This window comes from Cynocephalus volans, chromosome 1, assembly GCF_027409185.1.
Source record: "Cynocephalus volans isolate mCynVol1 chromosome 1, mCynVol1.pri, whole genome shotgun sequence".
NCBI classification, from domain to species: domain Eukaryota; kingdom Metazoa; phylum Chordata; class Mammalia; order Dermoptera; family Cynocephalidae; genus Cynocephalus; species Cynocephalus volans.
In genome coordinates this window covers 228,040,710-228,068,338 of record NC_084460.1, presented here as the reverse complement: position 1 = coordinate 228,068,338, position 27,629 = coordinate 228,040,710, and the positions used below count along the sequence as shown (strand labels likewise).

Here is a 27,629-nt window from a genome sequence, read left to right as displayed (position 1 = left end):
TTATTCAAGTCTGGCAAGACTGTGGAGAGACAGGCACAATCACGTGTTGCTGAGAATATAAACTATACAACCTGTCTGAAAAGTAATATTATAATACTTACTAAGAATCTTTACACCTTTATGACCAGCAATTCCATTCCTAATTAGCTATATATGTCCCAAGCACATGTTCATAAACGTGAATAAAGATTTATATACGAAGATGTTTAACCCAATAAAATATTATTTATACTAAGAGCAAAAATGTGAAACAACCATCCAACAACAGGGAAAAACATTAAACAAATTATGGTATGTTTCCATGTGGCCCATTAGGCAGAAAAAAACAAATAAAGCTATTGCAGAAATTTTAGGCACGGAAAATGCTCAAGCTAAAAATTCAAGTTTAAAAAGGTGGTTCACAAGAATTTTTGTTAAATTACTGATATCTATGTGAGTGAAAGACTGAAAGAAAATGTTATCTCTGCGTGGGTTGGTTGTCTTTGAGTGATGCAATAATTGGCTACTTATTTTCTTATTTATATTTCCTACAGAGCTCTCCATTATTAATACAATACAAAACTTGTTTTTAGAAAAATACTCTTTTGGCAGTACTTTGGAATGTAATTCGGCGTTCAAAGTCTCAATCATAACGCACTATATTACTGTTAACTAATTTATCAATCACAAGAGCTTCTCAAAATCATGAATTTTGATTTCCCCCCTCCCTTAGTCTTCTGAATTGCAAATCATCTCCTATGATCTCAATTTCATCTTTAAAATTACTCTTCAAAGTTGGAACCAGCCCAAATGCCCATCATCAGATGAGTGGATACGGAAAATGTGGTACATCTACACAATGGAATACTACTCAGCTATAAAAACGAATGAAATACTGCCATTTGCAACAACATGGATGGACCTTGAGAGAATTATATTAAGTGAAACAAGTCAGGCACAGAAAGAGAAATACCACATGTTCTCACTTATTGGTGGGAGCTAAAAATTAATATATAAATTCACACACACACATACACACACACACACACACACACACACACACAAACGGGGGGGGGAAGAAGATATAACAACCACAATTATTTGAAGTTGATACGACAAGCAAACAGAAAGGACATTGTTGGGGGGGAGGGGGGGAGGGAGAAGGGAGGGAGGTTTTGGTGATGGGGAGCATTAATCAGCTACAATGTATATCGACAAAATAAAATTAAAAAAAAAAATTACTCTTCAAATATTTGACTTTGGTTTCCTCAGGCTGATACATTTTTAATGTTTCCTCATTAAAGAAAACGCAAGTTGCACGGATTAAAAATAAAAGCTATCTGTATCTTTGATTTTCATCTAAACAGTTCTTCACTATGTTGTACTCTTAGCAAGTATTAACATGCCTAGGAACTTTTTTCTGGGTTACTTTTCATCTCAAAAAGGACTGGCAGGACCACTTTGTAGTCAGTTACACATGGAAACCACGTCTAGGTAGGAGTCGCGGAGACACTGAGAACGGCTGGAAGCTGCACGTCGGCTTCAGGCGGTACCAGGATACCCACCCGGACCTGTCTGGTGGGCAGCGAGAACCGCAGAACTGGGACCCAGGGGAGAGCAGCCTGCCCTGGAAAGAAGGCTTTGGGAAACCTGAGCACGGAGGAGATAGCAGAAGACTTCAGCTCACGGACCCTAAACAGAAAGACCAGTCAGGGGGTCAGAGAACAGAGAGCGGAGTGGAGAAATACGGCAGAGGGTTTATAAACCCTATAACCGGACAGTTGATGTAATGCCCCCTTTAAAATCACACTTCAGGCATTCGCTAGACCTTGAGACCTCAGCTTCAACCGAGAAAAAACTGCAACCGAACTTCCTCCCCAAGTTAGAACTCATCTTGACCCTAGAGCCACACAGAACTCGGCGGGGACACACACGCGGAAGGCGGAGGGGCGCGCATGCGCCGCGGCGTCGGCCGTCCCCCGGAGGGGCGGGGACTGTTTCCTTCGCTTCGGGGTCTCCGCGGGAACCGCACCTTCCGCCTCACTGTGTGTCACGTGACTGACGCCGCCTGCAGGGCGCCTGGGGGCGGTTCCCGCGCGCCCCGGGTCCTTGAGGTGAGAGCGGCCGCGCCCACGGGCCGCCTTAGCGGTGGAGGCGGCAAGTTGGGGAGTGAGACCGTGTGCAGCGGGCGGAGCCTTCTCGCTAGGGGCTTTTGAACCCTCCGTTTCCCGGAATCCGGTTTTAAGGGCGGCACAGGGACCGGCCGGGACCTTGCTGGCAGCGAGGCTCCGCTGTGCGCCCTCGGCCGGGAGGAAGCCCGCGCTGGGCGCCGCCCGGGCTCGCCACGGGGTGAGCGCCGGGAGTCCGAGGCCGCCCGCTCGCAGAGGCCCGGCCGGCTCTCAGAATTGGGTAAATTCTTGGACCTTTCGTGCGAAGGGAGTAAATCGCGGGCTTCATTTTGGGGTTGCTTGGCACATTTCAGGTTTGCTTTGGGTGAGATGGGGATGCGTGTGTTGACACTGCCCAGTTGATCCAGTTTGCGTGGGGATTTAGCGTTGGGCGTGACAGCTGAGGCCCGAGTGGACGCCCACACCCCCAGGCAGGTAGGGGTAAACTTGAGAGCTCTTTCAAAACAAACTGTTCAGCTGATTATGGTCTCTGTGCTTCCGATTGTAAAGTCTTGAACTGCAAAGGGAGCTGAGTGCCTTGGGGTGGAAGGCAAAATTTGTTTGGAAAATCACCTATGTGCACTTGCACAGTTGGGATTTGGGACTTCTCCAGAAAGCGCCACCTGATTTTTTTTTTAAGCCGGTCAGCACCACCTCGTCTTGATTGTTTTCAGTGCAATAATGCAGGCTATAATCTAACAGAATTTTTTTGTGTTTCTCTGATTTATAGGTTTTTTTTGAGTTTATGTTTGAAGAAAAGGCTGAACTTTGGGGATAAGATGATGGGAAAAGAGGCATGCTCCATTTTTGAAGGGGTAGAGATTTCCCTAAATAAGATTGACGGATTATGAATTTTACAAGTCAAGGTTATTCCTGTCCCTTCAGAGCTGATTACAGTCTCATTTTACGCCATTTTTCCATTGTCACATATATGTTTTTTAGTTTCGGTAGCTTTGTTTTCTAATCATTTCATATTCCTAATGTAATATTTAAAGGCTAGAATTCAATTGGATTTGTAAAAAACAATGTTCAACAAATACTTGCACACATTAGGTGCCTGACACTGTTTTACATGTTACGGATACAGAAATGAGCAAAATGGACAAAGTACCTACTAGTTTAAAATTTGTGATCTAGTTGGGGGAGACACATGATTTAACAAATATCTGATGATGGTGGTAATTGCTACACTGAGAATTAAAATAGGGTGTTGTGCTGGCCAAGGTAGTGGCTATTTTAATTAGGGAAACCCTCTCTGAGTAGGGACACTGCATTGAGCTCTGAATTAGAAATAGGATCCTGAGAGCAGAGGGAAGAGCATCAGCTCAAGAAAACCGCTTTATGAAGATCCAAGATCAGAATGAGTTTGGCTAGGGAGACTGGAAAGAAGTGAGGGAGAGTGGCAAGTTGAGGTCTTAGAAGTAAGCAAGCGTGTCAGATCATATAGGATTTTGTTTGCGTAGTGAGGAGTTTGGATTTTATTCTAAATTTGTATGATTGTTCTTGAGTGCAGTCTGGCTAAGTTCATTTTTTTGCTACTCTTTCTCCTTGGTTTTCTTCTCTGTTTTTTTATTCAGAGTTAGTTCCTTGCCTCAAATCTTTCTTACCATTTTATTCGTTATCAGACAAGATGACAAACCATGACAAGATAGCTTTCAGCACTGCCACTTAAATTTTGTTAGTTTTTTATGAGTGAATCCTACAGTTGCATCTTAAAGGCAGAGCAAGTGGCCTTGGCTCCACCCTGTGGAAGGAGCAGCTGAGACAGTTGGTTACAACAGTGAAAAATCTTTTTGAATAGACATTAGCAGATCTGGAATGAGGCAGTTATGGGAAGGGTTTCAAAGGTGAAATAAATAGCCGAGATGTTGAAAGTTCAACATCACATCAGTTTCAAGTTATCTGACAAGGTTCTTTTTCAGGAGTTGTGGAACTTTATTGTACGGCAATGATGGCTATGATCATAAATGCTTTATGTCTCTCTAAATTATCTTTATCTCAGGTCATAGATTGTCCTTTAAATATATTAATGTAGGTGCTTTCATTGAGCAGATTCTTAAATTGATTTTGGCCTTTTTATATGAATTTGAGTTAGATTCATCTTATTCCTGTGATGAAATAACCTTTATTTAAAAATTGCAGGCTGTATTGCTTCAAATAAAGAACATGGTGAAACTAATTCACACATTAGCTGATCATGGTGATGATGTCAACTGCTGCGCCTTCTCCTCTTCCCTCTTGGCTACTTGCTCTTTGGACAAAACAATTCGACTATATTCCTTAAGTGACTTTACTGAACTGCCACACTCTCCATTGAAGTTTCACACCTATGCTGTCCACTGCTGCTGTTTCTCCCCTTCAGGACATATTTTGGCTTCGTGTTCAACAGATGGTACCACTGTCCTATGGAATACGCTAAATGGACAGACTTTGGCCGTGATGGAACAGCCCAGTGGTAGTCCTGTGAGGGTTTGCCAGTTTTCCCCAGACTCCACTTGTTTGGCATCAGGGGCAGCTGATGGAACTGTTGTTTTGTGGAATGCGCAGTCATACAAGTTATATAGGTATGAATATTTAAATCTTTCTTGTCTTTAATCTTATTCAGATGTACCAAAAAAAGAAAAGAAAAGAAAGCAGAAAGTAAAATATTTTTATGACCTTAGGAAGCAGATAGTTTTCAGACAGCTTAAGGAAAAATATTTTGACCTGTCTTGTGAAGGTTAAAAAAAAAACAAAACATGTTTTTTAAGATTTGTAAGATTTTTATAGTAGATTGCTTGGCTCTCTGAGTTTTAAGTTTCCAATCTTTCCTTTTTTAAAATAAGTGTTAATCTTGTTAGACTTCTATGGATTTTTACTTTAAGAGTTAGGCACAGAAAACAGCCTTTTGAATAAGGTTCAGTAATTTTAGGCTTTGCCCAAGTGTTCTCAATAATAAAGTAACGGTAGGTAAGTCTCACTGAAGAGATACGGTGGGCAAGAATCCCTATCCTAGTCAGGGATTCTTGCCTGGCAAATGATCAAGCCCAGAAGAAAGAACGTTGTGACTAGAGTGGTGGTGTTATTTATCATTTCTTTAAAAACACATCTGAAAAACTCTTTTGGGAAAAAAATACATCAATTAATTTACAACGGGTAATGTTATGTTGCAACTTAACCACATTAAAACCACAAACTTTATTTATATTGTGGTAAAATATACATGACCTAAAATTTACCATTTTAACCATTTTTAAGTGGACAGTTCAGTGACATTAAATAAATTAACCATGAACTTGTAAATGTTACCAATTAAGAAAGCCTGATTTACCTCCACCTCTTGCCTCCCAGCATCATTCAGAGCACAAATGCCAGCTGGTCAATAGCTGTTGCTCATTTAAGCGTAGGTCTCTGGGCTGAAGAAGGTGATGTGTTTTAAGTGTTGTTAATAAACAGTTTAAAGTGAAAACACAGAAAGAATAAAATGTCTTTATTTTCCATAAATGAAATAACTCAGCTAAGGAATCTTCTTTATCACTTATCAGATGATGGCTTCTACCTGTATAGCATCATATCCCTAATGTGTGTAATTACTGTTGTAAAAATGGATACAGTGCTGGATGGGACACTGCACTAATTGTTGGTTCTTACCAGTTTATTTTTCCTAATTGAGAAAATAATATTGTCTGTGTAGTCCTTCCCTATCTTCCCAAGATAATTCTAACTTATTCACAGCACTTTCTTTTCATTAGAATTTATATTTGAAGATGAGGTGAAAGGCCTTACTGTTGCTTCTGGGTGATTTTAATATAGAAGTTGAAAGTATTTTTGAACCCAATAATATGTTTTTCAATAAAAATAGTTTCATATTCTCTTTGTGTTTAAATATATAGCTATAATTGATATTGTTGGTTGTCATTTCTTTCTTTTATTAAGTTTTGTAGTTTTTAATGTGTTTATACTGACTTGCCACATGAAAATATACAAAGATAATGTGGACTTTGGTTTGGATCCCTATAATTTAGGCTTGAACTAATTAGTTAAGATGGTTAAATCCTCCTTTAGTTTTAGAAAGCATATCACAGTTTATGGCATGTATATGATATTTTTATATGCATCAATTGCCATTTCTAGTTCTGTGATAGCCATTTATCCTCTTTACTATAGCAAGCTGCTGTTAGAGATTGTAATATAAAGTAAAACATGCTCTGAAATGAAACCCCCCTTTTTTTGCTTTTATTTCAGATGTGGTAGTGTTAAGGATGGCTCCTTGGTGGCCTGTGCATTTTTTCCTAACGGAAACCTCTTTGTCACTGGCTCCTCATGTGGAGATTTAACAGTGTGGGATGATAAAATGAGGTGTCTGCATAGTGAAAAAGCACATGATCTTGGAATTACCTGCTGCGATTTTTCTTCACAGCCAGTGTCTGGTTAGTTATTTTACTGTTTTAATCACTAGAAATTCTCATATGTAATGTGTATATGACTTTTTGTTCTTTTATTCATTTCGTTAGTAAAGTGAGGAGCTCTCTTAATTCATTCCTTTTAAGGAATTGTTCTTTATCTTTTTTTGATCAAAATTAAATCATGAAGAAATATGGAAAAATCACCTTCTTTGGCATATGTAGGGGATGACTCAACTTGGTACAATTGATTATGGCAACTTGGAGGACTTAACCATAGTGGTTTTATTGTGTTTTTTTTTAATACACTATATTGATATCTAAATAGAAATGTGGAATTAAAATATTAGAAACAGAAGCTACATTTTTCATTTACTAATGTAATCTTCCAAAAGCTAACTCAATAAAATAAGATGTACACAATTAGTTTAAAAAATAACAAACAAAAAACGAAACAAAAACTCCTGAATATAGACTCTTGGTTTTAAATAGGTACAGTGAATTGGAAAGTTTTCTTTTTTTATTTTCATTTTGTTAGGATAGAAATTCTGCTTTTGCCTTCTCCAATCTTCTCAGCAGGCCAGTCCTATCTGTAGCGATATAATGCAAGCCACATAGGTAAATAAAATATTTTCTAGTAGTAGATGAAATTAATTTTCATAACACATTTTTACCCAATGTATGTTATTTTAATAATTGATAATTAATTGAAATTATTAAGGTATTTTCTCTTTTTTTGTTCTAAGTCTTTGAAATCCTGTGTGTAATATTATAGCGTATTTCAATTTGGACCAGCTCTATTTCAAGTGTCAGTAGCCATGTATGGCTAGTCTCTACCTTATTGGACAGCACTGGTGCGGACAGTAGACAGGGTGGTTTTGGCACTTCCCTATTTCAGACCCATCAGTCAGGCTTCTTAAAATATGATTAAGATAAAATCCAAAATCTGAAAAGCAAAGCCAGTTAGTACCTTGCCTGTTCTGTTACCCCATTATCTCAAATCACTCTTGGCCTCGTGCATTCTCTTGCCACACTCGTTTTCTTTCGTTCCCTCAGTGTTTCTAAGATTTTTCCAAGAGTTTACATGGAGACCCTTCATCTGGTTCACTCTATAGTCATCCTTTAGGTTTTAGCTAAAAAAATCTCTTTAGATGAGCCTCTCTTGCTCGTACCCTCTGTGCTAAATCTCTCATTTTGATATAATCTTTTATTTGCATACTTTATTTTTCTTTTACAGTACTCACAGAAGTATCACAATTTTTAATCATATACTTATTAATATGTATTATGTTTAATGGTGTTTTTCCTATTAGATTGTAAGCTCCCCCTGGGAGGGCCTGGGTATGTTTCTTTACAGTGCCTGGTAAAGGGTAGGCCTTGCAATGTAGATTAGTGAGTAAGATTCCTTTTAGTCATTTGCTGAAAAAAATTTTTTTAACATCATGTAGCAAATCAATAGATTTCCTTTTTATGAACCCATTCTTATATTAAACTACCTACTTAATTTAAGGCAATTTATTTTATTTATTTATTTTTATTTTTAATGAAGCATAATTGATTATACATATTTTTGGGGTACAACATTGACTACCATTGTCTGTACAATGTAGGTTGATTGAATCAATATTATTAGCATATTCATTATTGCAAATCGCACTTATTCTTTATGCCCCTTTCCTAATCTCTCCCCAATCCTCTCTCCCACCTCTAATAACCATAGATTTGTTCTTTACTTCTGAAAGATTGACTATTTCTCTGTTGATTTGTTATCTAGATAATCTGTCCAGTGCTGACAGAGGGGTGTTTGGGTCCCCCGCTATTATCATAGAGCAGATGCTCCTTCTTTTACTCTGGAATGTGCTTTATGGAGAGAAATGTCCTTTTTGTTTTCTTTTTTTTTTTTTTTGTCTCCTCTGGTGGCTCTTCTTGTGTCAGTGCAGTGAGTAGCTGGTGGGCCACCTGCTCAGCGGCTGTGGCCTCTACTGTGGCATCTAGCTGCTTTTGTGGCAGCCTTGGCTATTGCCATGGCTGTGGTGGGCCGCCCTCATGGAAGTGGTGTTTTTGGTGTGTTTCTTACCAGGTGCAGTGGCATGGCGCTGGGCGGGTTCGATGCCCTCTGGCTCCTGCCTCAGGATCCTGGGTGGGTCCTGTGGTGGCGGCAGCAGCGTGGCGCCTGGTTGCTTCAGTTTATTCTTTTAGTATGTCGTGTGCTGTTTTATTCCAAGAATAGCTTGTAGAGACAAGAACCATTTCTTCCATTTGTGTGGCAGCTTCTCCACATCTTGTTAGGTATTTAGCGAATATTTCAATTATATAAATGAGGGGAGATTTAGATTTCTTTTTTGGTTCCAAATGATTTGGAAATAGATTTTCAATGAAAATGTTAGGTATATTATTAGTTATTATTATATTAGTTATATTATTTTATTATTATATTAGTTAATATCAGAGTAAAACTAAGGGCTTCTCTGTCCTTACTTTAGAGAGATCGGCAGCTTATGGGGTCAGAAAAGGTTCTTTAACCCATGCAGAGAATTCTAGGTAAGATTCTGAAGTAGGTAATAACCCACATCCCTACCCTGCCTTCAGAGCGTATTTCAAAGTATACATTTCTCTCAGTATGAGTATTAATCTGTGTCCCTTCTTTAGTGCTTCTTTTGAAACAGATGTTAACCTTATGTGTGAATTCTCTGAAGCAAATTGATAATACTTTAAAAGTGATTATGATGGGAATTTGTGGGAACTACTGTATTTACTTAAAAGACAATGTATATAATTTTAATTCGTTATCATTTAATTTGATATTTGTTAATATCTACAAATACTTATGACATTGACTTGTGACATTTTCCTCAAATAAAGAGAAATGAGCTCATTTGCACCCAAGGATAAATGATCAATTCTCCCTAGTTTTTAAATGATGAAGAAAGCTTGGGTTATTATTACAATTTAAACATTTTTCCTGAAGAAAATATATTTAGATACTGAGCATAAGCACATTTTAAGCTCCATAATTTTCCAGTGTCCTAGCTTAATTCTCTTTTTAAAATTAATTAATTTTATTATTGAGACGATTGTACATATTTGTGGGGTACCTTTGAATATCAATACCTGTGTGCAATAAGTGATGCTCAAATCAGGATAATTAGTATATTCAACATTACACCATGTAATCATTTTTTGTTGCCCTTTACCAATTTCTCACTGACCCTCTCCCACCTTCCCCCACTTTCCCACCTCTGGTAACCTCAGTTCTGTTGTCTCCCTTTGAAAATTCAACATATTATTGTGAGGTATCTTTCTTTCTTTCTTTCTTTTTTTTTTTTTTTTGTCATTTTTGTGACCGGCCGCACCGCGCTCAGCTAGTGAGCGCACCGGCCATCCTTATATAGGATCCTATAAGATCCGAACCCGCGGCGGGAGCATTGCTGCGCTCCCAGTGCTGCACTCTCCAGAGTGCGCCACGGGGTCGGCCCTTTGTTTCTTTTTTAATTAATTATTTTTAGCTCCCACTTATGAGTGAGGACATGTGGTGTTTCTCTTGAATTCTCACTCTTAAAGTTCAAAATGAACTTAAGACTTCAAAGGATCTATTTAGTCAAAAAGTGAAAAAAACAGTTCTTCTAATCAGATCTCATACTTAATATTTTACTATCGGCCATTTATTGAGTAAAATGTTTTGCCTTAAAAAGATTTAATGATTATCAGAAATTGCTTTCATCCATCAGTATCTCTCTGAGAAAGGATACACTTTGAAACTGTGCTATAAAAAAAACAAAAATGCTGTTGAATTGCGGAAATCTCATTATTGAGTTAGAAAAACTTTCAGTGAAATGGAAGTTAATTTGTTGTATGTTAATAAAGTACTTGTATTTGTACTTGGGATGAGACGGAGTCCATAGAAGAAATTTCCTTTACATATCCGGATATGTAAATTAAATACCATATACTGAATGTTTGTAAAACCAGAGGGCAATCTTAAGATGGATATTAGGTTTCTTAATTGTGCTTTACTGCATATGAGTGCCGAAACTTCCTTTGATGAAACTGCATCTATGATATTAGGTGGAATGTGTGTAAAATTGAGTTTATCAATATCTGTTTTACTCATAAGCATTTGGGAACTTAGTCTAGCAGATAAATGATACACTGAAATCAAGCATAAATTAGTGGCTTTTTTGTGACACCTTTGAACTGATTACTTTCTCCAAATTGTATAATATTTTCCACTAAGTGGGCTGGATTGATATTATTTCAGATTTATATAATTCCAGCCTTTGTCTAAATAAAATGGGGAAAAAAAATCCCATTATTACATGTGAATTATAGACCAGGCTTTTAAGAAATTGATATATCCTAAAAAAGTTGAGAATGATTAAAGCATTTAACAGTCTTATCATAACTGACTTTTCTTCATAATTTTTCATGTCAATGCTAACCTTATAGATGCTAAAATTGAGTTGGAAAATGTCCTATTTAGTGGTTCAATATTGGCCTTGCAGCCTTGAGTTATATTCTTAGTGGAAGGTAAATAAAAGGCGTTTTACTGTAGCAGTTTCAGGACTAAAGTTGTAATCCTATGTATAGTACCTTGTGTAAAAGAAATTATTTAACTGATATTTTTGTTAAGGGATGTAAGTTAACTAATATTGCTTGTGAATATGGTTTAAATGAATAGAATAGATCTCAATATAAGAAATAGAAATTTTTTTGGTTTAAATGTTTTATCAATTCTTATTTTTTCTTTTAACAAATTTACAGTTTTAGATGGAGGACAAGGCCTTCAGTTTTTTCGATTGGCAACATGTGGTCAGGATTGCCAAGTCAAAATTTGGGTTGTCTCTTTTACCCATATCTTAGGTATGTATACAACTAGTACTTCTCCAAAATTATTTGTGATCTGGAGAAAATTTCTGTTTAATCTTTTCACTTAAGGTATTATGGATATCTAAAAGTGATTGTAAAAATACATTTTAAGAAACTTTTAATCAAAGTAATACATATATATGATTTAAAAATCCATGCCACTTGGGAGAGCATGGTGCTTGTAACACCAAGGTCAAGGGTTCAGATCCCCATGCTGACAAACTGCCAAAAATAAAATAAAAATCAGTGCTCATCACTGATTATGACCTCACCTCTACCTCTACTGCATGTATTCCTGCTCACCAGAGGCAACCATTTTGCACTTGTTTTCTTTTCTACTCTTTTGGTGGTTTTCACATGTTTTGTAAATATTGTTTAAACTCCCATTGAGTTTTGGACCTCCTGAACTGATACTATTTTTTTCCTCTCATTTATCTTTTTTTTTTTTTTTAACTTTATGGAGAAATTCTTCAGTTTTTTCTTTCAACCTACTTTTGAATTTTTTAATCTCAATTTTATTTTCAGTTTCTAAAATCTCATCTTCTTTGTTTCTTTATCATCATGTGCTCCTTTTATGAGTATAAGATCTTCTCAAAACTCCCAGGATACCAATTTGGAGTGTTTTGTTTTGTTTTTAAGTTCCCTTGTTTCCTGATCATTTTTATTTGCTCTTGGGTTTTTTTTTTTGTTTGTTTGTTTGTTTTTTTTTGCTTACCCTGATCTTTCTCTTTCATATTGTTACTTTCTTCAAATGTCTGGTGATCCTTACTATTCTTTTCTCATTTAAGAATTAGACAGTAATAAGATGTTTATAAGCTGTGTGCATGTGGGTGGTTTGTTGTTGCTGGCTTCCCTTTAGGATGAGGAGGTGGGTAATTGACCCTTATGGGGCAGGCATTGGGGCTTAGAGAGTGGATGTCTGTGTGGCCCTAGAAGCTACCCAGGTACCCAGGCAGTCATTATTTTCCTTAGAACTCTTTTGCTTAGGGATAAGCACCTGGCTTTTGTGCCACAGGTGGGTTCACTGAGGCATTGGAGGTAGACATTGAATATTACATATTCAGAACTTTCAGTTAATTTTTTATTTTCATGTATGTGTTGTTCTGATTTCTGCTTTTCCCTGACGGTTGATAGTCCTAAGTCTTGGGGGTTTTCTAGAGTAGTATAACTTTCTTCTTGACTGTAGCCCCCTCCCTTTGCACTCTGGGTTGTCATTCCTCTATACTGCCTCATCAATTAGTCTGCTTTCTGTCTTCTCAAAATTGGTCTCAATTTCTGGTTCACTGATGTTCCCCCTAACCATTCTTTTCATCAATGTACATTTATATCTTTATTAATTCCTTCATCATCATTTTAATGAGGACAGAAATTTGTGGCCAGTTGGCTATATTGATTCAGATGCCTCAAAATATTACTTGTTACCTAATAAACTTCAGTTAAATCACAAACTACACTTTCATTGTTCATAATTATACAAGTGCATAGAAGAGAGCCTGTTAGGAAATACATTCCTTTTTTAGTGGAAATTTAGTTATTTCTTGCCTATTTGGTTACATTTAGTAACCCTTTTAATGTATGACATGCTGGTGAGAATGAGCTCCTTGACTTCTGTGGTCTATCCCTCCTCTTCCTTCTAGTTCCTTCTTTTACCAGAAATAAAATTCTGATAAGAAATTATAAATGTAGTCATGTGCGGATGTTCTAAATACAATATATTTTTAATAATCGTTCAAAAGTAAAGCCTTTCATACATTGTCTGGAAAATATTTTTACAGACTCTTTTTAAAAACATACTTGTATATAACAGCTTATAAACATGCAGTTAAAGTTTTTTCGGAAAGCATTTATCATCATTTGAACCTTGTTGTAATGCCTTATTTGTGAGGAGGAATGGACAGATATATGGTTCTTATTTTTGAGAATATGACCTATTTCTATGGTCATATTGCAAGTTTTACAGTCTTCACTGGTTTGCAGCTTAATATTTTTGCTTCATTTGATTTATTGTGCCTACTTATGGGTTTGTGAGTTCCCAGTTAGAATGAAAGCCTTTTGAAGTTCATCATTGTATTTCTAGCACTTAAAATTAAAAATTAAAGTGCCTTTATCATGCTCATATCTGCTCCCCAGATTAAGAAAAAAATTTTTTCCCCCTATTTTGAGCTTGAAACTTTTACCTGCTCTCATGACCCATTGTTTAGTTAAAATGCTTGCTGTCTTCATTAGGAGCCATTAACACTTCGAAAAAAGTTTTATTTTGTCTGACATAGCTATAGATTTTACTTGTTTATTCCTCCCCACCCCCAGGCCAACTTCTTAATAATTATTCTTACAGGTTGTCACCAAAATATATTGAATTCCCTCTGTTTACCTTTAAAGTAGTTGTGATATTTATTTTTAGTAATTCTAGAAAGTATAGAAAGGATTTAGTGTTATCATACTTTGTATGGGTGTTATAAAGATACATGAGAATAATAAGATGTGTAAATCAAAATTGATTATTTTATTTAGAGAATGAGAAAATATTAAAACTTAAAAAAATTTTTTTTTCTGTCTCTGTGAACCTAAGAAAATATTTATTTATTATTTTTGCTTTGTGTTTTTTTGGCAACTGACTGATACAGGGATCAAACCCTGGACCTTGGTGTTATCAGCACCACACTCTAACTAACTGAGCTCATTGGCTAGCCCGGAAAATACTTTCTTAATATTAGATTTAAAAAAAATAAGCATTTGATTTTTTAGTCTTTTGGGCAATTGGCGTATTATGTTTTTATGAGACACTAAATTATTTGTGGTATATTTTATTTTTTTGGTGGCTGTCTAGTACAGGGATCAAAATTTCTGGTATAGATTAAATGTTTAAAAATAATTTGGTAGTCATAAAATTACTCCTGGCCTTTGCTGAGCACATTATTTTTTTAAAGAAATTTATTACTGAACTTTAGAAACAACTTAATCTCACGTAATTATTTGGTTATATGTATAGATACCTGAGTTGCATGAAGATTTAAAATATTTGTGTCCTTTAGACACTCAAAGATTATTGAATAAATAAGTGAACTAGTGATACCTTAAAAATAAATTCTAAGCATGGTCAGCTTGCTGATTTTTTTTCATCTTGTTATTTGTAGGTTTTGAGTTAAAATATAAAAGTACACTGAGTGGGCACTGTGCTCCTGTTCTGGCTTGTGCTTTTTCCCATGATGGGCGGATGCTGGTCTCAGGGTAAGCTATTTAGTTTAATATTCTGAAACTATTTTGATATGAAATAGAACAGACATACAGAAAAGTATGTAAAACATAAAAGAATAGCATATGCATACTCAAGTAATGTTAGCTGCTAATAAAATTTCTCGTGTTTTAGCTCAAATTTAATATTTAAAGCTATAACTGATTTTTGACATCAAGAATGCATTATATGCTTCTCATCTTGTCTTTGATTTAATGTTTGAAGTTTTAAAGTATAATTTCTATTTTGAACTTGTGACAGAGATTCTGTAGCCAATACTCATCATTGGATGGCCTACTGAACAGAAATTGTAAGCCTTCTAATAGGTGTGACTCCTGTGGTCAAACTATAATCAGCTACTTTTTAATAATAAATACAAATGTTAATGTTATACAGAGTGTAGTAACACTTATATTTGCAGATGTTTTCTCACCTTGCAACATATGTCATGGTGGCATAAAGACTATTTCCAAGAGGGAGGAATACCAGATAGAAGCATATTTATCTGTTGTTTTTAATTATGTGCTTTGTTATAATATTTTAGTTTTCTTTGTATGATGATCTTTTCCCTGCTAGAATAAACCCAGATGGTTGCTTTTCATTTTTATACCACTAAAAGGAACCATGTAGTCAACATCAAGTTTAGAATTATAACTTTCAAAAATGGGTCACAATCAAAACAGGTATATATAGATTAGTAATTAAGGCACAGCCATATGCATGGTAAAAAGCAATACTATCTGAAGCAAAGCTGAGTAGTAATAGTTTTTTTTTTTTTTGTAATGGTTTTTCCATTTGAGTTACTAACTTGATGTGGAATTATGTTTTATGTATGTGTCATAGGTGCTTGTTCTCTTTATGGCTACATAGTGTAAATAGCATATGCTGTTGTTTTAATGACGTGTATAATTTTCTGTTAAATTATATATATAACATATCATTTTTTGAATAAGAGTTCATACATATGAACAAAAAGAGACTGCATGCTAAATGTTTGTATGTCAGATTTCAGCCTTTCCTAAAAAAGTTACTAAAATGCTTTAAAAATACTAATTACATAAATGCTATATTTTGTTTTTACAGAACTTTTCACCCATAATTTTCTTTTTCTTTTAAAGATCAGTGGATAAATCTGTCATAGTATATGATATTGTAAGTATCTCAAAATCTTCTGTGTGATCCATGTAAATTATGTTTATTAGACTACCAAACTTAAGTTTAGTTAAGCTCTATAGAAAAAGTATGTATGCTTTTTGTTTAGTAGGCCCCAAAATATAACATATACATTTTCACAAATGCTAAAATAGTTATGCAGGTAAGGTGTTGGTTCTGGTACAAGCCCTTAAATATTTCAATAATTATTTTAATATGGACAGATTTTAAATCTGATCATAGAAAATACAGATTTAAAGAGCACCAATATCTAAAAAATTACTTTCTGTCAATTATTAAACTTTTATACCAGGCTTCTATAACAACAAAGAATGAATGTTTACCCCAGGGTTTTTGGAGAGTATTACTGAGAGTGGGGCCTATCATTCTTAGAGTCCTGGCTTGATTTAGAGACTAGCGTAAGAAAGAGTAGGTCGTCATGGACTTGGAAAAAGGGAATTTTTGGCAGTTCCATGTGAGTAAAGTCTCAGTTGCATGAGTATAAAGAAAAGTGAATGTTTTACACATAACAATGATGTAGTTGATGAAAGTATTCTCTAAGAGAAATTAGTGTTGGTTTGAGCCTTGTAATGATTGAGTTCAGACTGTAGCTATGCCAGCAAAAAAATGGAGATGTAAATCATCAAAGTGTAGTGGGTCAAGCAGGTGATCTAAACTTGTCCTCTACACAGAAGTTAAGTCATTGAGAGTTCTGGCAGGAAATGGGAAAGAATACTCAAGCAAGGTGAAGTATATCCTTAATATTTCTCACGAACTTCTCATGAGATTGTACATCCACAAAAATAATCATAGCATTACGTTTTCTCTGTAAAATATGTGTGAGTTCCAGTTAAATACACCTAGATGTTGGATGGCCACCTAAGTGTACTCAAAATCTAAGTGACTGTATTAGTCTATTTCTATAGCTTATAACAGAAATACCTGAAACTGGGTAATTTGTAAAGAAACAATATTTATTGCTTACAGTTTCAGAGGCTGGGAAGTCGAAAGTCCAGGGAACACATCTGGTGAGGACCTTCTTTGGTGGTGACTTCAGTGACAGAGGGTATCACATTGTGAGTAGAGAGAGAGCGAGCTTGTCATGTGCTCTCCTTTTAAAGCCATCAGAACCACGCCCATGGCCACTATTAAACCAACTTATAGCTCAGTGAATGGATCAATCCATTCACTAGGCATGGTACTCACAATCTGGTCACCTCTTCAAGGTCTCACCTTTCACTTACCATAATGGGATTTCCCATCCTCAACAATTACAGTGGGGGTTAAACTTCAGTGAATTTGGGGGGACATTCAGTCTACACAGTGAACAGTTTCTACCCACTGGTCCTGCAGTGTTTACAAGTCAAATGCCATAGTAAAAATTCAAATTATTTCATATAATAGAAGTTTAGGTTACTATTAGTTAAAACAAATCAGCAAATGCCAGGGATCTACTATACTAAAAATTCTAAGAAGATAGATAGTAGACAACAATGCTAATAATTGAGAAGAAGTGAAGTAAAAACCTGACCATACTATTATTTATAGATGCCAGTCTCTATTATTCATTGAGTAAAGTTTCAATTTACATTGGTTATTAGTAATAACTATTAGAATACATGTAGCATATAAACCATTTACATCAGGTGAGTCTTTATCAGTAACTTCCCTTTTGCCTAAGTATAAAGCTGTTTTTGTTTTTCAGAATACTGAGAATATACTTCACACGTTGACTCAACACACCAGGTCTGAAATTAACCTCTCTTTGTATTGATATAATTAAAAAATTAGTCAGAAGGTACATGTATTAGTTTGTTTCTGTTGCTTATAACAAAATGCTTGGAACTGGGTAATTTATAAAGAAAACAAAATTTATTGCTTACAGTTTCAGAGGCTGGGAAGTCCAACAGAGTCCAGGGAACACATCTGGTGAGGGTCTTGGTGGTGGCAACAGTGACCCAGGGGTCTCACATGGTGAGAATGGTGGAGCAGACAGAGACTCACATGCTTTCTTTTTAAAGCCCCCAGAACTATGCCCCTGACCACCATTATTAATCCATTCACTACGGCATGGTCCTATGATCTAATCACCTCTTCAGGGCTCCTCCTTTCAATTATCATAATAGGATTTCCTACCCTCTTTACACCGTCACAGTGGGGACTGAGTTGGGGGGACATCAATTCACAGCAATACATAATAGTTGTATTTATTAATTAGGTATGTCACAACTTGTGCCTTTGCACCCAGTATCCTTTTACTTGCTACTGGATCAATGGACAAAACAGTGAACATCTGGCAATTTGACCTGGAAACACTTTGCCAAGGTTAGTAAGGACATCATCTTTAAACCAGCTTGACTCCATTAACCGTTAAAATCAGAAATTCAGTAAGTCTTTTGAGAAGTTATTTACATTGCTTCTCTCAATATAAAGTATACATCCAAATTTAATATACTTTTAAAATAGTTTTACAGAAGCCAGTGTTAAAATAGTTGACTTATGTTAAAAAAAAACTGTTGATAAATGCTTTGAGGTGGGTGCATAGTCATGTATATCACACCTCCCATGGTTTTGTAAGCTGTTTATTTCTACTCCATACTGATTTTTCAGATAAATATGGCCTGAGGACAATAGAAATTATAATTATATTTTGTTCGTTTTATTTTTGGCCTCATCAAGCAACACTGGCATATAATTTGGGAGTTTCATATTTATTACTGTAAGAATTAACCAGATACTGGTGCTGATTTACAGATTATAGAGCAAATAGAACATCTTTGCTGGTATGAATTTTATGTAATAAAGAAAATTGCTTTTCTGGAGTGAAAAAGAAAAAAGTCCAAAAAAGTTAATGTTGTATTAACTATATAATATTAAATGACTTAATTATACATAGTGATATTTGATTTTTTAAAATTCTTAAAAGGGAATTGAATTAGTAAAACAAAGATATAAGGAAATTTCATTTACTTTGTAGTTCCCAGTGAGAATGTCTATAAAGGCAGGTTTTTTTGTTTGTTATTTCGTGTGTGTCTGTGTGTTTTAAGCAAGGAGCATGGAAGATCAGCTGAAGCAATTTACTGAAGATTGGTCAGAGGAGGATGTCTCAACATGGCTTTGTGCACAAGGTTTAAAAGACCTCGTTGATATTTTCAAGATGAATAACATTGATGGAAAAGAACTGTTGAATCTTACAAAAGAAAGTCTGGCCAATGATTTGAAAATTGGTAAGATTAATGAAAAATAGGCAGTCTTAAAAATGACTTTAATAATTTATTCTGGGGTTGGTTTTAGTTGCATTAATGGTTTCTTAATGTTTTTTAGCATAGTGATTATTCTGGTATCTGTCTTTTTATAGAAGAAGAGTATATTTTTATTAGGTTAGGGAAAAGAAAATGTTAGATAACATTTCTTTGGGTAACTAAACCTACACCACATTGTAATTTTAAAAACTTACGTATTTTAAAAATTGAGATATAATTCATGTACCATAAAATTCACCCTTAAATGTACAATACAGTAATTTTTAGCATATTCAGAGTTGTGCAACCATACCACTATTTAATTTCAGAACATTTTCATCATCCCAAAAAGAAACCCGTACCCATGAGCAGTCACTTCCTACTCTCCTTTTTCCCCAGCCCTTGGAATCTTTAATATACTTTTTGCCTCCACATATTTGCCTATTCTTGACATTTCATGGAAGTGGAATCATACAGTATGTGGCCTTTTGTGTCTGGTCTGTTTCACTTAGCATGTTTTCAGGGTTCATCCATGTTGCAGCATGTATCAGTCCTTTATTTGTTTTTATGACTAATTTTCCATTGTATGAATTTATCACTTTTTGCTTATACATTTATCAGTTGATGAAATTTGGGTTATTTCCATTTTTTTTAGGTATTATGAATAAAGCTTCTATAAACATTCATGTGCAAGTTTTTGCTTGGGCATTCGTTTTCCATTTTCTTGGATATACAATTAGGAGTAGAATTAATGGGTCATATAGTAACTCTGTGCTTAACATTTGAGGAACTGCCAGACTGTTTTCCAAAGCAGCTGTGGTATTTTACAATCCTACCATCAGTCTATGAGGGTTTCAGTTTCTCTACATCCTCACCAAAACCTGTTTGCTTTTTTGATTATAGCCATCCTAGTGGTTGTGATATGGTTTCTCGTTGATATTTTGATGTGCGTTTCCTTGATGACTAATGATGTCTTGGCCCATTGGGGCTGCTATGACAAAATACCATAAACTGGGTGGCTTATAAACAACTGAAATTTATTTCTCACAGTTCTGAAGGCTGGGAATTCCAAGATCCAGGCACTGGAAAAGCTGGTGTCTAGTGAGGACCTGTTCCTGGTTCATAGATGGCACCTTACCCCTATGTGGTAGAAGAGGCAAGCTAGCTCTCCAGGGTCTCTTTTACAAGGGCACTAATACCATTCATGAGTGCTTTACCCTCATGACCTAATCACCTCCCAAAGGCCCCACCTCCTAACATCATCACATTGGTGATTAGGTTTCAACATATGAATTTTGGGAGGACATATTCAGATGATAGCAGATGTTGAGCATCTTTTCATGTTCTTTTTAACTGTTTGTGTATCTTCTTTGGAGAAATATCAATTCAAATCCTTTGCCCATTTAAAAAGCTGGATTATTTGTCTTTTTATCATTGTGCTGTAAAAGTTGTTTATTATTCTGGATACTAGATACTTACCAGATATATGGTTTGGAAATATTTTCTCCCATTCTGTGGGTTATCTTTATATTTTCTTGATAGTATCTTTCGATACACAAAGTTTTACATTTTGATGAAGTCCAGTTTATCTGTTTTTTTCCCCCTTCTGTTGCTTGTGCTATTGGTGTCCTATCTAAGAAGCCATTGCTTAATTCTTAGTCTTGAAGATTTACACCTGTGTTTTCTTCTATGACTCATAAAGTTTTAGCTTTTCCATTTAGGTCTGTGATCCATTTTGACTTAATCTTTTAATATGGTGTGAGGTGGGGGTTCACTTAATTCTTTCAGATGTGCATATCCACTTATCCCATCACCATATGTTGAAAAGACCATTCTTTTCCTTTTGAATTGTTTTGGCACCTGTTGTAGAAAATCAGTTGATCATAAATGTGAGGGTTTATTTCTAGGCTCTCAATTCTGTTTCATTGATCTATATGTCCATCCTCATGCTGGTATCACACTGTCTTGATCGTTGAAGTTTTGTAGTGAGTTTTGAAATTGGGAATTGTGTGTCCTCCATCTTTGTTGTTGTTTTTCCAGGATTGTTCTGGCTATTCTGGGTCCCTTGCATTTATGTATGAATTTTAGGATCAACTTGTCAGTTTCTGCAAAGCCACCTTATTTTGATAGGAGTCGTATTAAATCTGTAGATCAATTTGGAGATTCTTGCCATTTTAACAATATTAAGTCTTCCAGTCCATAAACACAGGATATTTCATTCAGGTCTTCTTAATTTCTTTCAACAATGCTTTGTAATTTTCAGTGTAAAAGTCATTTTCGAAGTGTTCAATTCAATGATTTTTCATGTATTCATAGAGTTGTGCAGTCATCACCACTGTCTAATTTCAGGACATCTTCATCCCCCCAAAAGAATTCCTGTATTGGTTAGCAGTTATTCTCCATTCTGTTCTTTCCCTAGCTCCTAGAAACCACTAATCTACTTTCTGACTCCATGGATTTGCCTATTCTGGACATTTCTTGTAAATGGAATCGTACAGTCTTTGTTCTTTTGTATCTGGCTTCTTTCATTTAATATAATACTTTCTTCAAAGTATTCAAAGTTCATCCATGTTCTTGTAGGTATCAGTACTTGATTCTTTTTTATGGCTGAATAATTTCCCATTGTATGGCCATTCCACATTTTGTTTATCCATTCACCAGCTGATGGACATTTGGGTGATTTCTACTTTTTGTCTATTACTGATACTGCTGCTGTGAACATTCATATACAAGTTTTTGTGTAAATATGTTTTCATTTCTCCTGGGTATATAATTAGGAGTGAAATAACTCTACATTTAACATTTGGAGGAACTGCCAGACTATTTTCAAAAGCAGCTATACCATTTTACATTCCCACCAGCAATGTAGAAGGGTTCCAGTTTTTTCACATCCTTGTCAACACTTGTTATTACCTGTCTTCTCAATTGTAGCTAGTAATTGTGAAGTGGAATTTCATCGAGGTTTTCACTTTGTATTTACCTAATGACATGGAGCATCTTTCAAGTGCTTATTGGCTGTTTATGTATCTTCTTTGGAGAAATGTTTTTTTTTTTTTTGGAATTTCTTTTTTTTTCTTTTTTTTTTTTTTTAATTTTATTTTGTTGATATACATTGTAGCTGATTATTGCTCCCCATCACCAAAACCTCCCTCCCTTCTCCCTCCCCCCCTTCCCCCCCAACAATGTCCTTTCTGTTTGCTTGTCGTATCAACTTCAAATAATTGTGGTCGTTATATCTTCTTCCCCCCCCCCCGGTTTGTGTGTGTGTGTGTGTGTGTGTGTGTGTGAATTTATATATTAATTTTTAGCTCCCTCCAATAAGTGAGAACATGTGGTATTTCTCTTTCTGTGCCTGACTTGTTTCACTTAATATAATTCTCTCAAGGTCCATCCATGTTGTTGCAAATGGCAGTATTTCATTCGTTTTTATAGCTGAGTAGTATTCCATTGTGTAGATGTACCACATTTTCCGTATCCACTCATCTGATGATGGGCATTTGGGCTGGTTCCAACTCTTGGCTATTGTAAAGAGTGCTGCGATGAACATTGGGGAACAGGTATACCTTCGACTTGATGATTTCCATTCCTCTGGGTATATTCCCAACAGTGGGATGGCTGGGTCGTATGGTAGATCTATTTGCAATTGTTTAAGGAACCTCCATACCATTTTCCATAGAGGCTGCACCATTTTGCAGTCCCACCAACAATGTATGAGAGTTCCTTTTTCTCCGCAGCCTCGCCAGCATTTATCGTTCATAGTCTTTTGGATTTTAGCCATCCTAACTGGGGTTAGATGGTATCTCAATGTGGTTTTGATTTGCATTTCCCGGATGCTGAGTGATGTTGAGCATTTTTTCATATGTCTGTTGGCCATTTGTATATCTTCCTTAGAGAAATGCCTACTTAGGTCTTTTGCCCATTTTTTAATTGGGTTGCTTGTTTTCTTCTTGTAAAGTTGTTTGAGTTCCTTATATATTCTGGATATTAATCCTTTGTCAGATGTATATTTTGCAAATATTTTCTCCCACTCTGTTGGTTGTCTTTTAACTCTTTTAATTGTTTCTTTTGCTGTGCAGAAGCTTTTTAGTTTGATATAATCCCATTTGTTTATTTTTCCTTTGGTTGCCCGTGCTTTTGGGGTCGTATTCATGAAGTCTGTGCCCAGTCCTATTTCCTGAAGTGTTTCTCCTATGTTTTCTTTAAGAAGTTTTATTGTCTCAGGGTGTATATTTAAATCCTTAATCCATTTTGAGTTGATTTTAGTATGCGGTGAGAGGTATGGATCTAGTTTCATTCTCCTGCATATCGATATCCAGTTATCCCAGCACCACTTGCTGAAGAGGCAGTCCCTTCCCCAGTGAATAGGCTTGGTGCCTTTGTCAAAGATCAGATGGCAGTAAGTGTGTGGGTTAATTTCTGGATTCTCTATTCTATTCCATTGGTCAGTGTGTCTGTTTTTATGCCAGTACCATACTGTTTTGGTTATTATAGCTTTGTAGTATAGCTTAAACTCAGGTAGTGTTATGTCTCTAGCTTTATTTTTTTTGCTCAGCATTGCTTTGGCTATTTGTGGTCTTTTATTGTTCCATATAAATGTCTGAATAGTTTTTTCCATTTCTGAGAAAAATGTCTTTGGAATTTTGATGGGGATTGCGTTGAATTTGTATATCACTTTGGGTAGTATGGACATTTTCACTATGTTGATTCTTCCAATCCAAGAGCATGGAATATCTTTCCATCTCCTTGTATCCTCTCTAATTTCTCTCAGCAGTGGTTTGTAGTTCTCATTATAGAGATTTTTCACCTCCTTGGTTAACTCAATTCCTAAGTATTTTATTTTTTTGGTGGCTATTGTAAATGGGCAGGCTTTCTTGATTTCTCCTTCTGCATGTTCACTATTGGAGAAAAGAAATGCTACTGATTTTTGTGTGTTGATTTTGTATCCTGCTACTGTGCTGAAATCATTTATCAATTCCAGCAGTTTTTTTGTAGAGGTTTTAGGCTGTTCGATATATAGGATCATGTCATCTGCAAACAGGGACAGTTTGACTTCATCTTTTCCAAACTGGATGCCCTTTATTTCCTTCTCTTCTCTGATTGCTCTGGCTAGTACTTCCAACACTATGTTGAATAGGAGTGGTGAGAGTGGGCATCCTTGTCTAGTTCCTGTTCTTAAAGGAAAAGCTTTGAGCTTTTCCCCATTCAGGATGATATTGGCTGTGGGTTTGGCATATATGGCTTTAATTATGTTGCAAGGTTGGTTCAACATACGCAAATCAATAAATGTGTTACACCATATTAATAAACTCAAACACAAGGACCATATGATCATCTCTATAGATGCTGAAAAAAAAAGCATTTGATAAAGTTCAGCACTCATTCATGACAAAGACCCTCTATAAGTTAGGTATAGAGGGAAAGTATCTCAACATAATGGAGAAATGTTTATTCAGATTCTTTGCCAAAGTTATTTGTCTGTTTATTAAAAGTTATTCATGTATTCTGGATACTAGATCCTTATTAAAACCAAGTTTGGAGACTTAATGTCATGCTCTAATTAACATAATAGCCAGACAGTGTTTATCCATATGTTAGAATAAAGTCTTATTTAACTGGAAAACTCAGAAAATAGGATATCCATTTTAAGATTTTGTTTTTGTTTTTTCTTGTTATGCCTTTGAGTTATACCTTGAGTGTGTCTTTACATAATGGGTTTAAAAGACTCATGGCTTTTGTTTTAATACTGCATTTCTTAAACCCCACTTGTGCCCCACAAGTATATATAGTCAATATGTTTCAGTTAAAAAAAAAAACCCAGCTGTCACAACACATCACAAGCCTCTGACACAAGGCTAGGATATATAGGTAGCTCAATTAGTATCAAGTGCAAGAGGTTTATTGTTAATGATGAGTGAAATAACAAAAAATGTTTGTTATAGAAAACCATTTAAAAGTATAGTATTATATGAGGGTATTTCAAAAAGTTTATGGAGGAGAGGGTCAGGCTCTGTAGAAACTTAGCACACAAGTGGTTGGGATCAGGGCCCTGGACCCAACACTGGGGGTCCTGGCCCACCTCACTGGGATCTTTATGTCATGTACCTATGGGATGTTAGGGGCACTGCTGCTTAGGTGGCTTAGGGCCTGCCGGGTGATGTCATGCAGTGACAGTTGCCTATAACAAGATTTGTTGGATGGTGTCATGGGGCAGCCTTGGAAAAAAAGCCATGTACTAGGATGGTGGAGCTGAAAAATGGAATTTGTTGTCTGAAGGCCATGGAGTCCTACATACTGACCCTGAATTGTCTACCTCTGGGCTTCTTTCACACAAGAGAAATACACTTAAATCTAGAATGTGTGGCATCATCGAAATGTACTTAACAGTAGCTCAAAGAAAATGACTTCACTGTGATGCTGTTTGATAGCATTTTACCCACAGTAGAAATTCTCTCAAAATTGGAGTCAGTCCTCTCAAACCCTGCTGTTGCCTTATCAACTAAGTTTATGTAATATTCTAAATACTTTGTCATTTCAGCAGTATTCACATCATCTTCACAAGAAGTGGATTCCATCTCAAGAAACCACTTTCTTTGCTCATCAACAAGAAGCCCATCCATTAAACTTTTATTATGTGATTGCAGCAATTCAGTCACATCTTCAGGCTCCACTTCTTATTCTAGTTCTGCTGTTTCTACCATATCTTCAGTTTCTTCCTTCTCTGAAGTCTTGAACCCCTCAAAGTCATACATTTGGGTTGGAATCAACTTCTTCCAAACTCCTGTTAACGTGGATGTTTTTACCTCTTCGCATGTATCATGAATGTTGTTATTATTATTATTATTATTTTGGTGGCTGACTGGTACAGGTATCCAAACCCTTGATCTTGGTGTTATCAACACCATGCTCTAACCAGCTAACTGGCCAGCTCCACAAATGTTCTTAATGGTGTCTAGAATAGTGAATCCTTTCCCAAAGGTTTTCAATTTACTTTGCCCAGATCCATCAGTAATTACTATCTATGGCAGCTATTGCCTTACAAAATATATTTTTTAAGACTTGAAAGTCAAAATTACTCCTTAATCCATGGGCTGCGTAATGGATGTTGTGTTAGCAGGCATGAAGACAACATGAATCTCTTATACATCTTCATCAGAGTTCTTGGGTGACTAGGTGTATTGTCAGTCAGCAGTAATATTTTGAAAGGAATCTTTTTTTCTGGGGAGTAGGTCTCAACGGTAGGCTTAAAATATTCAGCAAACCATGCTGTGAACAGATGTTCTGTCATCCAGGCTTTGTTGTTCCATTTTATAGGGCACAAGCAGAGTAGATTTAGTATAATTCTTAAGGGCCCTAGGATTTTTTGAATGGCTTCAACCGAAAGTCACCAGCTGCATTAACCCCTCACAATAGAGTCAGCTTGTCCTTTGAAGCCAGGCATTAACTTCTCTAGCTGTGAAAGTCTTAGATGGCATCTTCCAAAAGAAGGCTGTTTTGTCTATACTGAAAATCTGTTGTTCAGTGTAGCTACTTTCATCAGTGATTTTTAGCTAGCTCTTCCGGGTAACTTGCTACAGCTTCTACGTCAGCACTTGCTGCTTCACTTTGCACTTTTGTGTGATGGAGATGGCTTCTTTTCTTAAACTTCATGAAGCAACCTCTGCTAGCTTCAGACTTTTCTTCTGCAGCTTCCTCACCTCTTAGCCTTCACAGAATTGAAGGGAGTTAGGGCCTTGCTCTGGATTAGGCTCTTGCTTAAGGGAATGTTTGGTTGGTTTGTTAGTCTATCTACACTACAAAAACTTTCTTTATATAAGCAATATGGCTGTTTTGCTTTCTTATTATTCATGTGTTCACAGGAGTAGCTCTCTTAATTTCCTTCAAGAACTTTTCGTTCGCGTTCACAGTGTAACTGTTTGGCACAAGAGGCCTGGCTTTTGGTCTGTCTTGGCTTTTGACACGCCTTCCTTACTAAGCTTAATCATTTCTAGCTTTTGATGTAAAGTGAGAGATGTGTGATTCTTCCTTTCACTTGAACACATAGAGGTCATTGTAGGGTTATTAATTGACCAAATTTCAATATTGGTGTATCAGGGAATAGGGACACCCAAGGAGAGGGAGAGATAGGGGAATGGCTGGTTGGTGGAGTAATCAGAGCACACATTTATCGATTAAGTTTGCCATCCTGTATAGGCATGGTTCTTAGTGCCCCAAAACAGTTACAGTAGTGACATCCAAGATCATAATTATTATTATGATAATAAAGTTTGAAATTTTGTGAGAATTAACAAAATGTGACCCAGACACTCATGAGCATATACTGTTGGAGAAATGGTGCTGATAGGCACAGGATTGCCACAAAACTTCAATTTGTAAAAAAAAACCAGTCTCTGAAAAGCACAATAAAGTGAGGTATCCCTGTATGTGAGCCCTTTTAAATCGCTAGGAAGCTTATGGGCTTTTAAGACCCTAAATAGGCACTTTTGTGTTGAAATAGCTATCTCTTGAATTTGGATAGTGACCTCATAAAAAATCTGAGGGAATCTCTGAGTCATAGGTATTTTTACAGAATCATTCAATATGTAAAGAAATCATTGATTTGTGTTGTGGT

The 27,629-nt window shown here is 36.0% G+C and overlaps 1 protein-coding gene and 1 non-coding gene across 5 annotated transcripts in view; one reads left to right on the top strand and one right to left on the bottom strand.

Annotated features, from left to right (window-relative positions):
- The first annotated feature begins 2,040 nt into the window (after positions 1-2,040).
- WDSUB1 (WD repeat, sterile alpha motif and U-box domain containing 1) overlaps positions 2,041-27,629 on the top strand; it is a 41,016-nt gene continuing 15,427 nt past the window's right edge. Inside the window, exons 1-9 of one of the 4 annotated variants that reach the window (XM_063101015.1) lie at positions 2,041-2,093; positions 4,290-4,711; positions 6,372-6,556; positions 11,291-11,389; positions 14,530-14,623; positions 15,746-15,779; positions 17,485-17,525; positions 17,998-18,104; positions 18,827-19,006. In XM_063101015.1, coding sequence (XP_062957085.1) covers positions 4,314-4,711; positions 6,372-6,556; positions 11,291-11,389; positions 14,530-14,623; positions 15,746-15,779; positions 17,485-17,525; positions 17,998-18,104; positions 18,827-19,006 — 1,138 coding nt within the window. In that variant the 5' untranslated portion in view covers positions 2,041-2,093; positions 4,290-4,313. The other 3 variants (XM_063101010.1, XM_063101020.1, XM_063101028.1) reach the window with 3 other exon arrangements.
- LOC134365839 (small Cajal body-specific RNA 1) lies at positions 24,689-24,911 on the bottom strand. The gene has a single exon (XR_010022187.1). It is a non-coding gene; the product is annotated as a small Cajal body-specific RNA 1 (non-coding RNA).